Source organism: Coccomyxa subellipsoidea (assembly GCF_000258705.1).
Source record: "Coccomyxa subellipsoidea C-169, whole genome shotgun sequence".
Classification (NCBI taxonomy): domain Eukaryota; kingdom Viridiplantae; phylum Chlorophyta; class Trebouxiophyceae; family Coccomyxaceae; genus Coccomyxa; species Coccomyxa subellipsoidea.
Window position 1 is genome coordinate 939,682 of NW_005178026.1, and position 16,065 is coordinate 955,746.

Here is a 16,065-nt window from a genome sequence, read left to right on the forward strand (position 1 = left end):
GCGGCCGGTCGGTGATACTGATATACATATTAGGTCAACCATGCAAGGTTGACCATTGCAATGGATTCTAGGTCATGTATTGGGATCAAGTAAGTAGTAAACCAATTGCCTAGCCCAACGTTGGTTAACCAGAGGTTGACTGTGTACGTACATGAAGTCAGCTACTAATAGCAGTAGCTACTAATATTATAAGCAATGGCCGGCCGGCCTGCCATGACTGTGGTCCACATGTTTGGTACATGAGGCCCTGCAACGTATAGAACCGTTCAAACTGTGGAGTGGCAAAATGTTCAGAAAACGTTGGCCCAGCTCAGCACAGGATCCAGAATATCTTTGCCTAATTCGAAGCCGTCGCAGACAGGGCCAGCTGTTGGCCGATGACACCAACGCGCTGACGTCTCGCACTACAGTTTTTGCGCTTTTGACGTGAGGCTATCTGCGTGTCTTCAAGAGCATTTCGTCTCTCTGTGTGCGTGCTCTGACTAATCGCCGAGAGAACGTAGAGTCAAAATACCACTGGGTGCTGGGCATGTCTGACTGAGAACACATCCCTGGCAGGGGTTTCCAACGCGGATATCTATGTGATGCGGCTGCGTATTAACCTCTGATGCCATCATCGACGTTTCATGTCAGCTAGAGAAGACGCATCCGTCAAGGCGAACGTGCCCTCCCAGAAGAGTCTGGGCAAAGGCGCTGTGGGGTCCGGCTCAGCAAAGAGCAATGGAAGCAAGGCAACCGCTCATGAAGTCTGTCAACAACCGCCCCTCCGCCTTCCTCTGGTGAGCTTATGTTGCGCTGGTGTCTGTTGCTTCCCCACTCAGAGCTTTTGACCGCGTGTAGACCTTCCCATTTTTGTACTGCTTTCTTGCTGTCTTTCTGAATTGTTCACCTACGAAGCAAATGTACTGCCATTCCCTCATTCACAACGACACGTGCTCGCAGGGCACCCTTTTGGTGGAAGTAGCTCTGCTGGTGGTGCTGATATGCCTCTCAGCTGCGCCCCTGGCTGGAGAAAGGGAGGGATGGTTTTACTTCTATGGGGAGGATATGGACACGAATTACCTCCGAAACCTCAATCTGGTTCCCTGGGACCACTTCATCGAAGTTGGATATTATCAGGTTGGCCACTCTACTTCCTAGCATGACACCCTCTGGCACCATGTGCGATGGCTTTGGTTTCTGTTCGTGGCTCTCATTTTCCTACGTTGCAAATATCAGGATATGGTGCTAATTGCTGCCTGACTGTTGCTGCAGCACACAAATGCTGTGCGTCGATATGCGGCAGAACGGCACTGGGTTCTGGCCGGACGGAAGATGACACATTACGCGCTGATCTGGGTGCGAAGAACTCCCTGCTGTGCTGCAGCAGATGCAGATCTGTAAATCTTCCACTAGGACCATGTCACCTCTTTTTGTTTTTATCCTCTAGCAGGCATGATTGCATATCTGGGCAGCCGTCAACACTTGCCCTCTCAACAGCTATCACCAGTCTCCTTTGTTTCTGTTCTGTTCTGCTGAGCAGATTGTACTTTCAATGTGTCACATATCAAAGTGGACTAGCTCCCCTGCTGCAGCTGACACAATAATGTGCACCCTTGCTTGCATGTCCGCCTGACAGCTTCCTGATCCTATGCTGCACATGTTCTTGGTCGGCTATCACTCAGGCTTCCAATCATAGCCAGCACCTTTGGAATTGATGAGCATGAACATGGAGCTTGATTGCGACAATTGTGCCCTGCCGCAGGATAATTTTAAGGACGGGGATGCCGCGCAGCTGGTTGGCGGCTACATGGCAGCTATGCTGGCAGCTTCATGCGTGCTGGCAGGGGTGTATCTGGGGGTGTTGCTGCGCTGCGGACTTTTGCTGCAGCGGCAGCAAGCGATGGCAATGGGGGCACCAGGGGAGCTGAGGCAGGCGATAATTTCGTCGAAGAAACTAATCAGGCCTCTGGGGCCCTGGCTGTGGCCTGCCGCCCTCACCATCATGTGCGTCTTGTGACCCCTTTCAGAAGACAGCAAAGGAACATAGCCACAAAAAGCCTGCATGCCTGCACTGATTAGATGCCTCCTTGCTTTCCTGCATGCTGCATAGCTGTCCGTCCCGTATGTTCGTGAGATGATCTGCAGTGGTGTCTTTGTGCAAGCATCTCACGAGTTGTACAGCTCATGGTCTTTGCCGAGATGTCTGATCCAGAAACGCGCTGCCGGGGGTTTTTTGTGCTTCTGATTCTCACCACCGCCAGACCTCTCTGGTTCTTCAGTAATGATGCAGTGATGCAGATCAAATTTGCAGATCACACAGTGCGTTGAACAAGGACCTCTCTGCTGTCGTCTGTGCAATCAGCGAACATCCCACTTGATGGTGCACAGTGGTGTACAGTAGAATCTTGTTATATTCACTCTCGGTATACCAGACACGTTATTGTCACAAATTCTTTGGGAACCGTTGGTTCTCCTAAGAGTCCTGCTTCGTTTTTGTCACATCACACTCGATAGTAGCACAAGGTTTCCCGTAGAAGTTCCCAGTGATTGGGACTGCATTAATGGATCAGTAAGATTTCTGCTAACGTCAGTCATGCCACGTCAGAGCCACGTGATGCCACATCAGCATTAGTTCTGCCACATCAGCAGGTCGATTAGTTTGGCCTATTGTATATTAGCACAACACGTTGTAGTCACAGATTACCTGGTGACCAGGGGCGTGATTGTTATGAGATTCTACTGTATACCTTCGAGAGGAAGATGGCAGTCTGGAGCGGGATCTGGACTTCGGCCAACAGGACTGCAGCAGACCTGTATTCTGCTCTTACCTGCTCTATTGTGGGTGCAGGGTGGTTTTGGCTGCACTACTGGTTTCGTTCTACCTGCTGGTGCAGTCGTCCTTTGGGTACCAGACTACGCAGCTGGTGCCCGGAGTTCTCTGCCCAGTCCGGCCCTCCTGGGCATTTTGGACCGCCCTTGCCGCCATCTTCTGCTGGCTTCTTGTCCTGATCCTATCAGCGATAGGTGTGCCTCAGCCCCTGCCATTGCGTGTTTCTTTGAACGTGCTGGCCTTACTTGAGCTTGAACTGGAGCAAACAAATACACAATATGCAAGGAGTGAATGCTTTAACACAGCCCAGGCTCGGTCTGTGGGGCACTCAGTCACTTTTGAGCTCTGGCTGACAAGAGATTGGGAGAATGTGTGCCATTGCATTACTGACAAGCAGGTAGAATGCGTGAAAACCACTGCTTTTCCTGCAAGCGCCTGGGTTTATGACATGGCTGCACCTTTGGCCACATGCAGCCAAGCCTGCAGCCTCTGTGACCGCTTCGAAGGCCTTGCGTGTCTGTGCATAGGGGTAATTTGGAGACTTGGAATCTGGAGGTTGTCAGCATCTGTGACGTGGTCTGACTCGACGTCTGTGTGTGCTGCTGCAGAGGCGTGGCAGCAGAATGAGGCATCAGAGCAACAGAGGCTGTGGCTGGCTGCAGCTCAGCAGCAACACACCGGCCTTCCTATGCGAAGCCGGCTAGCACCCAACCAGGGCAGTCTAGTGTGACAGCACTTGCAAGACCCGCTGGTTTCGTTGAGTGGAAGTATCCGTCTGAGTCTTGTCATGTGCCGCCAGGGCGGTCTCTTGGTTTTTTTTGTTTTTTTTTGGTTCCCCTGTTGCCCAAGGGAGCTAAAAAAGTTGGGGGCTCAGCCCTGCAGCTCGGCCCCCAGCTCCGACACAATAGCAGCAGTATTGAGGGCTAAGGAGTCAGCTGAAGGTGGCCTTTACATCAAGAAAGAAAGCGGCAGCGCGTATCGGCAAAAAACGTGCTGCAGTGCATCGGGAAACATGCTCTGCTGCCTTCAGACAGCCAGGGCCGCCGTATAGCTTGATCACACAATGGAAGAGCCAGGAAGTCACTAGATGCAAGATAACTGCCCTGAGATGAGCAGGAACAAGGGGTGACAACAAAATACTGCATGTGTGTTGTTAGAATGGGATATCAAGCCATGGCCATATGAATTGAGCCCTGGATGTTCACGAGGGGCTTCTGAAATAGCAGTAGTTGATTAATTTTGCCTTGGATAGGATACGCTTTATTGACAGCAGGTCAGGAAGTAAGCTGCAAGCTGAGTCTTTCAGGTTCAAGCTGAAAGAGATGTGTTTTGAAAGTGATTTAGAGTTCGATGGGGGCAAACACAGGAGGCATTTGGGATAGCGATTCTGGTCAGCATCCGCTTGCGTGCACATATGGAGAAGTTTGTCACTCTGTTCAGGAGACTACTGCCCTAGTGTGACGTTGGCATCTCTGCATTAGTGCGACCGGCAATTTTGACATGGTTCTCTGGTTAAATACTGTCTGGACTTTGTCTGACAGCTTAGACGTCTCAGACATGGCCCGTCTGAGTGCATGCATCTTGACTTCTTGGGTTATGGCTGGGGAAAGCCGATTAGGTCTGATGGTGTTTCCTGATGAAAATAAATGTGCACTTGCACTTCCAAATTGGACACCCTTCCCATTGTTGGCGTTTCGTGACTGGTTAGTGACTGATCAGAGGCTGCACAGACTTGTAGGAAGAGGTTTCTGATGGTGTTGCTGCTGCTGTTAAAAGTATAAAACTTTAAGACTCTAATTGCGCAAGACCCATTTCCTGGCCAGGCCTTTCCAATTGGCCTTTGCAAAGCCATTGACAAACCCATCTATGTTGCTATTTATCAATGATATCAACTCATGAGTGATCACACGAGTGTACACGTAAATACTTTATTTTCATGAGACAAGACTATGCGCAAGTGACTTGATACAACCGGTGCCTGATTTGGCCGTTACTCGTGGGATGTGACATCAGTGTACCCATGGCAGATGCTCACTAGCTGTAGCTACCGAGCGCTTCAAGCTAACTGCACGTGCCCTGCTGGCAGCGCTGTGATCACCATTGCAATGTGTACACTGTCAATGCGTGCAATAAATTGCAGCATGGATCAATATGGATATGCACTGGATCATGTACGATGCTGTCACGATGAATAATGTCCTGGTGCATGTGTGATACTGTTGCACCCTTTCCACGTCACTTACCGGGACTTTGACAACGCCACGAACAGGGGTCCCTCTTTCAAATTGCCCTGCAGCAGAAGAAGTCAGTGAGTCGCTGACAGTGACCTCAGGAAAACCTGCAATTGCAACAATTTTTGTTGAAGTAGCCACCGTGTCACTAGATGCACGTAAAAGTGCAGCACTAGTGTAGACGGCAGGGCCATCGGAGCGATGGGAGGTGGCATGAAACTTGGAAGTAAGTTGGTGCATATCAAGGGTTGTCCTGGCTTTGCATGAGATCTGCACTGTTACGTACGTAATACTGTTTGAGTGATGCAATTGGAATGTGTAACACAGTGCGAAGACGAGAACATCAGGCAAAGCATCTGAAAGACCCATCAAACACTCAGACTTTACAACCTATTCACGAGTCCGTCGGTATCTGGCAAGCAGTCCTCAGTCTCGTGGCTATTACTATCTTAAGCCCGGGACACCCCAGACAGCGGCCTGCTATTCGCAGGAGCCTTCGCTCTGGTGCTCTGCGCCTTTCCCTTTGCCAATGCACTTCTACCGTCGGCGAGCGCTACAGGTACATTTAATTGCATCCTGCAAGCGTGCATTTATAGTTCTGGGCTTTTGATTGCATTTCATTTCCCTTCTGCATCTAATGGACTGCATACGTCGTCCTGCAACCTGCAGTGTTGCAGCAATGTACTGCCAGTGCTTTTACATGAATTTTCATGCTTACATTTATATTCTTATCATTGCAGAACGTATTAGCGAGGTCTCTCTCAGCGCTTCAAGCGGACTTGCAGATGCTGTTCAGGTGAGACATCTCTGACCGGGAACTTTCAGGTAGCTCTTAACAACGTTGCTGAGCATGGATCTGCATCCATTCCTAGAGAAGTCCCTAGAGATGTAAATGGGGATAGCAGATGCATGTCGTGCAGTCTTTGGGACCATATACACCTCCACTTGTAATGCGACACGGCCAGGGGAAATGTTGCCTTGCATTTACGGAACCATGGAGGCTGTGCAGAGACAGGATTGCAGTATGTCAGGAGTCCTTAGCGATCTTATTTGCGCTGCACAAGATTTGGCAAAGCTGAGCATGGTCAAAACAGCTGTTGTTCCTCAGCTGCCATACCTCGAAGTTTCAATGTATTAAAGGTAGAGCTCTGCAACAATATGTTACTCGATACAACCGGGGCCAATCGTTGATCGATGAATGTATTGCACAGGATATAGTGGCAGACATTGCGACAGCTAAGGGTGATATCTTGGGCATGCTTGGCGCCAAATTCAACCGGCACCCACTATGCCCTCGGTGCCACCGACAAGCGTTCTACCAAGCACAACAGCTCTCCCACAGACAACTCCTCTGGCGACAGCAGGTGCCTGCACCAATTTTCAACAGATCAACATTCAATGTTCAATGTTTGACAAGATGGCATGTTGTACCACTAGCACTCTTGGCCATCCTGACCACTAGTTGGGAACCTGAAGTGACTGGAGTCCGACCATTTGTTGGTTGCATCTAAGCATTCAAAGCTTTTAATTTTGGTTTGACAATTAGATAAGTTGTGGACTTTATTTTGGCTGGAGTGCATGCAGCTATTCCGCTCGTAGCCGTCACCTTCCTGACCAGGATTACCACCTTTACACCAGCCAATTTCACAGCGGACTTCCAGGCGCAGTACATCCAAGGAATCCAAGCCAGCGCGCCAAACATACTCCAGGTATCACTGACTATTGGCACATTGCCAATTGAATTATCACTTGCTCCTAGCAGTACTCTGGCTGACAGCTCCTCTCTTTGAGTTGCAGAGGCGCATGACATTTATAGGCCAGTGATCACGCGTCACGCGAACGGTTGCAAACAGAAGATGCTCTGAATTATATGAGTTCAACGGGGGGTTGGTCAAGTAAGTTTGTGAGTGAAGTCTACATGCATGCCCAGGTGATCATCAACAGCATCGTGGCAGGGACTGTCATAGTCAATACGACAACCGTCACGACGCAGCAAGACGCGCCGATGGTCGTCCAAGCCGCGTCCACAAATTTCAACGAGACCTTGCCGCCGCAAACCTTCGGGCAGCCCACCGTGTCGCAAGTCACCGTCGCCCCGGTGGCGGCCGCGGCGGCTGTGCCCCCGCCAGTCACGCTGGCGGCGCCCCCGCCGACGACGACTAAGGCGCCGGTGACTACGGTGCCGGTCCTGACAACTGCCCAGCCCATGGGCCCTGGCCCCGCGCCCACGCCGCCGCCCACCACCATCAACAACTCGAATCAAACTGTTATCATCGGGGGCTAATTTATTGGGGCTGACTGCCATTGCATGCAAGCAGACTGCGCAGTGCACATGCGCAGATGTCATCATGACACTTCTTGGATATGTTGGACTGAGCACAGATCATCATTACTAGCCTCCATGATGAACTTCATCTTGAAGGCTGCCGATCTATATCAATATTGACTGCCAATGAACTGGTACTGGTATCAATTCCAGTGACTTATCACTGATCATTGCATGATTAGAGCATTGGGAATGTCTTGAGTGCCCAATTGTGTCTGGAACCTCGGCTCAAAGCCGAACGTCTCAATGTCACATGGCACGGTGCTACTCAGTGGGCTAAAAGTCATTGACATCAACATTGGCGCCAATGACGGCCGGCCGTCAACAGACAAAAGGCGGCATTGTGGCCTTAGCACTAGCTTTGAACGTTAACACAATCGCTATAAATATTGAGATACTAGCACCAGACTGGTGCCACCAGTACTGCAGCAGGAGATGAGAGCAACTTTTGGAGATTGTTGAATGCACTGTCTTTGGCAAAGACACAAATTTTGAGGCGTGTGATGCTATCTGTAGTATGTCAGTAATTGCAATGTGATTCCCAATGCCACAATTGCGGCAATTGTCGTAGAAGGACACCAGCATCATGCCACCAGAGTCATCATCATGACTGTTTAAAACCTTCCTGCCAATGTACTTTACTTTCCACTTTATGCCAACCTGTCATTGCAGCTGAACTAGCAATTTGGAACTGCAATTTGAAAAAAGTGATTGCCCCATTGGAGTCATCGAGGGCTCTGGAAGCTTCCCCAGGGCCTAAGCAAGACGGGTGGATGCATATATGTCAACGTTTTACTGCAAAATAATGGTGACTAGCCTACTAGGCTATTCAGCTGAGTGTTGCGGAGAGAGATTTTTTTTTGAATACAAACAGTGCGCACAAACAGTGAGCATGCTCCTATAGGTATTCTTCTATATTGTAATATGTCCAATGGCAAGGGGTGGGATACAAACCAGGCACCACAATCTCAAAGCAGGCAATACAAAACGCCATCAGGTTGCAAGCAGTTCCTGCTTAGTCTTCCTCCAGGACTCCAGCAGCTCGTTGGCATGCTGCTCAGCCCGGCCCTGCACCCGACAAGTAGCTGCTGAGCATCAACTGTTGGTGCCAACAGCGCAGGGATGCCTCGTGGGCGTTTTCAATGTCCACAGCTCTTTAGGCCAGAAGAGATCCCATGCATGAAAGCCAGGGTGAAAAGGAGGAGGCCCCTAGGGGGGCTAAGGAGGAAGGGTGCCGCGCAATGGAAGAACTGAAGCATGAAATCCCTCGGCCTAGGAGCACACTGGCACCTTGTAGGGTTCAGCAGCACAGTTTTACAAGACCAGTCCTGATGACATGGGCTGTGCATAATGTCAAAGTCAAACATGAGTGGAGGCCCAGCTGCGCACCCGCACGCGTTGCATGAGCAGCTCGCACTCTGATCTTAGGTGCTGCTCCACAGTGGTATGCTCCCTGAAGGCGGGTATCAGCTCCACAGTCAGCAGCGAGTCGCTGCCGAAGAGGATGATGTCTCCATCCTTCAGACGCAACGCGATGCCTGTAGCACACGGCTGGCCATCAAATTGCACCATACAAAAACCCCGCCAGAGCAGCTCTAGAAGATCTCTGCTTCACAAAGTCAAGTAAACTTGACTGTAAATAGGACTCGTCTAGATACAGCGCTTGCTAGTTCACTGCTGACAGCTTCAAAAATGCAGGGATCAGAGGAACATTGCCTTCTGCCAGCTTCTTTCCGTTGACTGCTGTGCCATTGGAGCTGCCAACGTCGGTCAGGTTCCAGTGGCCGCCTTCCCAGCGCAGCTCAGCGTGCTTCTCAGAGACTGCACTGTCCTTGATGTGCAGCTTGCTAGCGCGAGTGCGCCCAACAGTGAGCAGAGGGCCTGCTTTGGAGTAATTGGTGCCTTCACAGGGTCCTGCAGTCGCTCTCAGTGTCAGTGCTGCTGGAAGTTCTTCCACTGCTGCCTGCACAGCATCACGTAGGTGTAACGTTGGAGACGTTGAACTTAACATCTTGCAATATACAAAAATCGTGAGGGGTGCTCGTCCAACCGAAGGCTTAGGGACCTTAAGCCCATATATCCATCACTGTATCAGGCGAAATGTACATTACATCCTGGTCCCGCTTCAAAACTGTAGCCTCCTGGGCAAATGGGAGGAATGCGGAAACTTACCTCACTGCCCATTTCCTTGTATTTGCTTTATTTGCCACCAGTACGGAGCTTTAGTGGGAGATTATGGCTACTGACGGACAGAGATCTCTTAAATACAGCTGTACTCTCAAATAGCTGGCCTTAGCCTTTTGCTTTGTCTCGGCCACAGCTTTTTAAAAGTGCGAAGAATGCTGTCAGTGCACGTAACTTAAGCAGACGCTCGTTCTTTTTGGTCAACCTGCAGGGGTTCGCTGCTTTCCTGACACTGGAAGCGAGAGTGCAATAGCACGGCGAAGCCATGGGAATGACTCACCGCAAGTCAGCACAAGGTCAGCATCATGACGTCATTAGGTTTCCATAGAAAACTGGGTATCTTAGGGTGGAGTTCATCAAAGCCGTGGGCGTTTGCAGAGCTGTCATGCCTGGGGCACACCAGGGAACATAGGTCCGCAGCTGTCCATGGACTGGCCAGTGCTACAGCTGGGTGCCATGGCAGCTGCATCATGCCCTACATAGTATGGCCCTCTGGGCTCGCCACTCATAAATATTATTATGTTATTATTATGCATGTGTATATTGGTAGCTGCGCAGCATATGCATATTATAGGGCGGAGAGTGCACACGTGGCGCCACGCTGGCAGTTGACATCTGCAGTCCTGGTGTTCTGTTCTGGGGAGAGCGCCCAGGAATGCAATGGCCATCTGCAAGGCCCCAGGTCAGTACTTTTGTATTCTTTGTGACACTGCAGTCATCAAAATGACCGTTGCCAAGCAGTGCTCATGCCATTTTGGTGATATAGAGAGGGCCACAACTGTGACAGTTGAACGTTCAATTGTTCCCGTTATCAACGTTCACTTAAGTAATTGTCTCCAGCTGTCCGTGCTTTGCATGTCATGATCCAGTATGCCCCACTTACAAGGTATCTGAGGCCAAAGGTTCCATGCACATGCGTCGCTTAGCGGCTGCAAGGACGCAGTCAGTGCAATCAAGACGTTTCTCGAGCGCTGGTGAAAGATGTGTGCTTATAACGAGGGTGAACTGCAGGACTCCTGGGTGGCAACAGCCCAAGCTTGGTCCAGGCCCAAAACGGGCCCTTAATTCATAGTAAATGGGGGATGCAGCTGACATCCGCGTGCGCGGCATTCTGGAGGCTTTTACTGGGTTTGAGCTGTACTGCTCGGGTGCAGGTGATGGTATTTCTGCCTCAGACTGCTCAAGTGTCTGTATATATACTACGTAGTGCCCCTTTGCCCGAGCCAGGCCTGTCTTTTCCGCATCCCTGCTATGCATGCTGTGATAGGGTGCCCCATTCAGAATGATTCAGAGGTCATCTGGTCACCAATGATCTGAGGAATTTATGATGCTCCGCTCACTGCCCCTCCTCAGCCGCCTGTGAGTAGAAGGAGGCAAGCAGCTCCACAGCAGGCTCCACTTTTGCAGCCTTAGTGCGCCTGCAGTACATTTGTAACATGGCTCAGATACCCCTCATTATTATTCATATTACAGGCTTTTCCTGCCATCAAGTGGTCCAAGCAAGACCCAATCATCCCAGGGCACGGTGCTCAGCATTTGTACCGCCCCCCCCGCCAGCCAGAGCAAACCTCCGTGCTGCCAAAGAAGTGCCAAAGAAATTCTTGCACAGAAAATTCCGCCACAAAAAGCTGCAGATTTTATTTCATCCAGCAACAGTAGATCATTCCCCCAAATTGTGCACGGCGGTGATAACGCTGCAAAATGAATCATGGACAGGATGTCAGAGGGCGTGCCTGTCGTAGGTGCCTCGCTGCATCTCCATGCTGTGGCCCATGTAAATTGCCAGCGCCTCCAACTCCCTCTCGCTCGCACCATTCCCCCTGCGTGCACCATTGCATGCAGCTCATTGCAAACGTTAACGGCATCAGGCACGCCACCCGAGGCAAGCAGCAAGGGCCCGCCCCTCCTGGATGCCTTCATCCCGCATCCTCCAATACTTAAAAAGGGGAGGGAAGCAGGTGACCACTAGAGGACTACAAGCCCCAGCCCAAACCCATCATTACACGCTCTTCCTGCCTGGGGCGAGCTTCATTTGCAGCAGAGGTTACTGTATCAAGACTTCCTGTTCTCAATGGACAGACCGGGTCCAGGCAAGGATGACTGTGGACACATTGCTCTGTCCCGTACCGTCACAATCTTGCCCAAAGGCAAAGTTTGTGAATCAGGTAGCAATATTGCCTGACACAGTTTTGCGCAACTTGAGATTGGAGTTCTGCCTGGCACCGGCGTTGACCTTGCAAGCTCGGGGATAATGAGAGTCAACGTACACATCTAAATAAACATTCTGCGGCCCAGGTATGTGACGACTATGTTACGAAAGAGGTGGGATTGGGTTTTTTGCCGGAGATGCGGAAGGCGCTCACATGCTGAACCCTAACATTCGTTCCCTGAAACCCCTGAAAACCATATGCTGTATTTTTTAAGCACCTCACGCGCACCGCAGATAGGTGACCACCATGTCGCAAACCAGGTGGGGTTTCCGCTTTTCCAAAGATGACGAAGTTTCTCACCGCAAATTTTGATCCCCAAAAACCTGAACAATCCCAGACAAAGTCAACATATATATATGTAAGCGCACCTGAGATAGGTGACGACCATGTCGCGAACCAGGTGGGGGTTGGTTTTTTTGCCGGAGATGCGGAAGGCGCTCGTTTGGAACATTTTGTGCAGCCCCTGCTCCGTGAGCGGCTTGCCATTCAATTGCGAGAACACCAGATTGTGCGCCGGCTGCAGGAACTGGCGCCAGTGGCCCAGGAACGCCTCCAGCTGCGTGGCATGCAAAGTGCACAGTAAGACTCCCCGCTCTTTCAAGGGAGGAAAGACTGTCATTCCCTGAACCTTGCAGTAGACATTCTAGTGGTTTGGGTTCTTGAATCCCCCGGCTAGGGCCCATATGCAGGGTTTCAAGGGTCTATTTTCCCTATTTTGTACAGAATCCCCTGCACCTCAGGGTAGACGTGGGGCGCGATGGCCATGGGCGGGCGCTCGCCGTAGGAGCGGCCGGTCTTATAATCGCCCGCCTGGTGACGAATCACCCACTTATCGCCTTCCCTGAACAGCGTTCGCCCATACTTCAATTCGCGCAGCGTCCGCTGCCGGTCTGCGCGGGAACAAGCCAGCTCTTCAGAATACTTTCTGAGAGTAAAAACACATTGAGGTACGTGGTGAGAATTGCCTGCAGCAGCTTGCAGTGCTGCAAGCCTTGTGCAATATTTGTATGCAGTGTGGCATTCAGCGACCATGGGCTTGGGTTGTGTGCGTAAGGCACCAGTTCCTGTCAGTGCCTGTTTCTGGATCATGGACTGATTTGAGTAGTATGCTTCAAGAAGTTCCGTCACTGTATCAAGGCCTTCAAGATTACAATCAACAGGGGAGCAGGAGGAGAGGATGCAATCAGTCAGCATGCCAGCAAGACGCGTCCACGTGAACTCTGTATGCAGAAGTGAAAGATCAAGTGTCCTAGCTGAGAACCAACAGAGCCGCACCTGGGATGCAGGAGAGGATGGCGAAGATGAGGTAGCGCTGCAGAGACCAAGCAACCGCTGATCCCTCCCTCTGCCGCCCTTGAGAGTCTCGGCCTGCGCACTCCTTTCTCAGCTCCTGCACCACCTGTGCAGCCACAACAGGCAATTGTATTCAGAGACATCAAAATGAGACTGCAAGCAATGCTTGAATTCCCAGATTGCCTTGAATCCCTAGACTGCACAATGGAGCTTTAAGGTAACACAGGATGTGCTCTGACTCGGGGGAGCATGGCATTGTGCCGAAGGACTCACAGGCAGCAAACAAGGCTATTGGTCGAGCTAAGATAAACCATCATCATTGCTGCTATTAGACGCTGTTTCTGCCAGGAGGCAGGGTGCGTCTGCAGAAACGAGGCTCTCGCAAGTTGTACACCTTGCCGGATGCGCCATATCCAAGGAAGATCAATAAACCACCTTGGGCGCAGTAGAAGTGTAAGCGACAACAGCCTTGAGCGCACCGTGACAAACTCGGGCCACTCCAGCCACTTGAGCTTTTCATCGGCGCTGCGCGGCGCAATTTTTCCGGCCGCCTTGCTCTCGTTCGCCATCTTGCGCAGCTCGCGCACCACCATGAGATCGTGGTCTGCCCGCCACACGGCATTATACATCACATACTCGCTTGCAGCCCAATTCCAAGCAGCACAGAAGAAATAATGACATCACAAGCACGCATGCATGCGGAGCTCACGCAAAATTATCAGAACGTGGTCTGCCCGGTCATATGACGCTCTCATGGCACGTCACTCGACATCTTTTACCTCTTTCCTAAGCTACCACTCCAAGGGACATTGCAATGGCAAACCACAGTGGGAAACAAGCTTTCAACTGATAAAAGGGAGGAATGGGGCTTACAAGCTTTCTCGCCCTCGTCAGGTCGCGCCTTGGACTCGTCCCTGTAGAGGAACTTTGCTGCCTGCATGATGGACCGTACCGCAAGGCCTGCAGCACACAGAAGATCTAAGGACGTCAAAAATATTTTTTCTTGATGACCCCAAGGTGAGCGCAGTGCTGTTGAGGTGTATATCATTGCATTCCAGTATTAAGAGATGGGGCATGCATGCATTGGCCTGGGATGCCAGATCTTAGCCAATCTTGTGCTCAGGGCATCCCATGCATGATCACAGACAGGTTGAGGTTTGACAAGGTTCGCCTTGGGTGAAATCGCTGACGCTGCGTTCAGTGCTGCTCCAATCATTGTAGGAGAGATGAAAGCGCGCAGTGCATGGTCAGGGAACCCCATCTCCCATGCATGAACACGAAATGGTGGCGTGGTATTGAAGAGAGCCCAAGTTGTTCAATACATGCAACCACATCAACTGGGTACAGTTCTTCTCACATCTAGCGAGGCCCACCTTGGGTGAAAGCGCTGACGCTGCGTTCGGTGTTGAGCCACTCGATGTAGTCGAATGCCACGGAGACGCCCGAGCGTTCTGCGCTGGGCAGCGCATGTCGCAGCCGCAGCTCCGCCAAGGGAACGCCGTGCTCCTTGTACAGCCAGCCCAGCACCCGCCTGCCACATCAGCGCTGATGTCAGCATGGCCCAGCATCACTCACAACGTTATCTGAGCAGCAGGAACAGCATTATCATGACGATTACACGCTGTTCCTACCAGGGACAATTTTTTACGTATGCAGACGAGCTGCAGGTAAAGGCTGCCAGATGTCATAATCCATGATGGACTCGCCAGATCCAAGCAAGACCCACTCAACAGCGGGCATGGTGCTCAGTATGTATGCCGCCGGCCGGCGACCATTAGCACTAAATCATGGTAATATTTCACCGTAGAAACAGCAGAAAGCTGAGTGGATTGCTATCACTTATTGGACTCCCAATGATCTGGTTTGTAATTTAAGCTGGACTGTTTTGCCTCTGCTTACTCCATACCCTTGAAGAGCAAGCAAAGGAGCAGAAGACATGCAGGGCGAGAGTGGCAGATTGGGAGTGCGGGTCCTCACCTGAGGTGGTCAACGTACTTCTCAGTGGTCACTGCAGTGATGGGTTCGTGCTGCTGCTGCCAGGAGCGCTTCATGCAGAAGCGGCGGAATTCTGCCAGCTCAGCGCGCAGCTCATCTGACATGTCAGCCTCCTGCACAGTCAGAGCCTTTCAGCATCCGCCCTATGTTGCATGTATATGTTATCATTCTTTTCTAGCAAGTCCAGAGACAAGGGGCAAAGAGCATGCATGAAGGGCGTCTGCAGCATATCTGCAGGGGCCCGAGTAGTTTGCAGCGCTAGCACTGACAGATACACGATTGTTGCAACCTGTACCGAATGACAGACATGCATGCCCTCCCAGACTGGCATGCTCCTGAAAAATCAACTTCAAGGGATGGGACAGCATTGCATGGATCAGTTCAGTGCATGAATGCTGATCAGGAATCATGAGCATAAGGGTTGTCCCACCTTGATGGCGAAAGGCAGCGGCCTGGCTTTCTTCGTGACCTGCACATTACAACCAGCACATCCTCAAGCATCTGTCTCGAGTCTGCCTCCCTGATTCTTCGCTGCTTGCGCAGGTTGATATGACGTTGTGAATATCAACTCAGTCTAATACCAAAAAAGCTAGGCGCATTGCAGCGAGATCTCTAAGGTTTCCTCAATTCCTCCCTGTCTATTCAGGATGATATGCATGTGTGACAATGCCCACCTTGACATCATAGGAGCTGCCGTTTTGGAAGCGACTTAAATTCGGACACCGCCTGGCCATGATGGCATCCACGTACCCCTGCAGCACAGGGTCCACCTGCGGACCCCCCGCTGGACCCCCCGCCGGATCCCCTGCTGGAGCCCCCACCGCCTCCCCTTGCGGTCCCCCCCCTGATGACAAGATATCATCTGCCAGTGACATGTCAGTGTGCGCTGCAGGGATCTGCTCTGCGGCAGCCGCCGCTGAAGTAGGGGGCGGCTTCTGCACACGGCGGGACCGTTTGGCTCCAATTAATTTTGAATCTGAATCTGAGCAGCTGGTGGAGGCTGCTGCGGAGGAG

The 16,065-nt window shown here is 51.3% G+C and overlaps 5 protein-coding genes across 5 annotated transcripts; 2 read left to right on the forward strand and 3 right to left on the reverse strand.

Annotated features, from left to right (window-relative positions):
* Positions 1 to 626: 626 nt before the first annotated feature.
* COCSUDRAFT_67650 (hypothetical protein) lies at positions 627 to 3,838 on the forward strand (the record flags this gene model as incomplete). The annotated part of the gene is made up of 5 exons (XM_005644438.1): positions 627 to 779; positions 943 to 1,119; positions 1,745 to 1,986; positions 2,831 to 3,006; positions 3,421 to 3,838. The coding sequence occupies 5 exons, from the start codon at positions 627 to 629 to the stop codon at positions 3,540 to 3,542; spliced, it is 870 nt and encodes a 289-aa protein (XP_005644495.1). The 3' UTR covers positions 3,543 to 3,838.
* Positions 3,839 to 3,869: 31 nt separating this feature from the next.
* Positions 3,870 to 4,613, reverse strand: COCSUDRAFT_34135 (hypothetical protein). Its single transcript, XM_005644439.1, has one exon. The coding sequence runs from the start codon at positions 4,224 to 4,226 to the stop codon at positions 4,014 to 4,016; it is 213 nt and encodes a 70-aa protein (XP_005644496.1). The 5' UTR covers positions 4,227 to 4,613; the 3' UTR covers positions 3,870 to 4,013.
* A 1,718-nt stretch (positions 4,614 to 6,331) lies between these two features.
* On the forward strand, positions 6,332 to 7,327 carry COCSUDRAFT_44350 (hypothetical protein; the record flags this gene model as incomplete). The annotated part of the gene is made up of 3 exons (XM_005644440.1): positions 6,332 to 6,407; positions 6,628 to 6,752; positions 6,974 to 7,327. 3 exons carry the CDS (start codon positions 6,332 to 6,334, stop codon positions 7,325 to 7,327), a joined length of 555 nt encoding a protein of 184 aa, XP_005644497.1.
* An 869-nt stretch (positions 7,328 to 8,196) lies between these two features.
* Positions 8,197 to 9,774, reverse strand: COCSUDRAFT_67651 (SMAD/FHA domain-containing protein). The gene is made up of 4 exons (XM_005644441.1): positions 9,542 to 9,774; positions 9,086 to 9,332; positions 8,759 to 8,907; positions 8,197 to 8,437 (listed from the first exon to the last, which is right to left on the reverse strand). Exons 1-4 carry the CDS (start codon positions 9,551 to 9,553, stop codon positions 8,363 to 8,365), a joined length of 483 nt encoding a protein of 160 aa, XP_005644498.1. The 5' UTR covers positions 9,554 to 9,774; the 3' UTR covers positions 8,197 to 8,362.
* Positions 9,775 to 11,273: 1,499 nt separating this feature from the next.
* Positions 11,274 to 15,155, reverse strand: COCSUDRAFT_19015 (hypothetical protein; the record flags this gene model as incomplete). The annotated part of the gene is made up of 8 exons (XM_005644442.1): positions 11,274 to 11,373; positions 12,132 to 12,319; positions 12,499 to 12,653; positions 13,039 to 13,162; positions 13,536 to 13,660; positions 13,930 to 14,016; positions 14,430 to 14,587; positions 15,034 to 15,155. 8 exons carry the CDS (start codon positions 15,153 to 15,155, stop codon positions 11,274 to 11,276), a joined length of 1,059 nt encoding a protein of 352 aa, XP_005644499.1.
* Between the last annotated feature and the right edge of the window lie 910 nt (positions 15,156 to 16,065).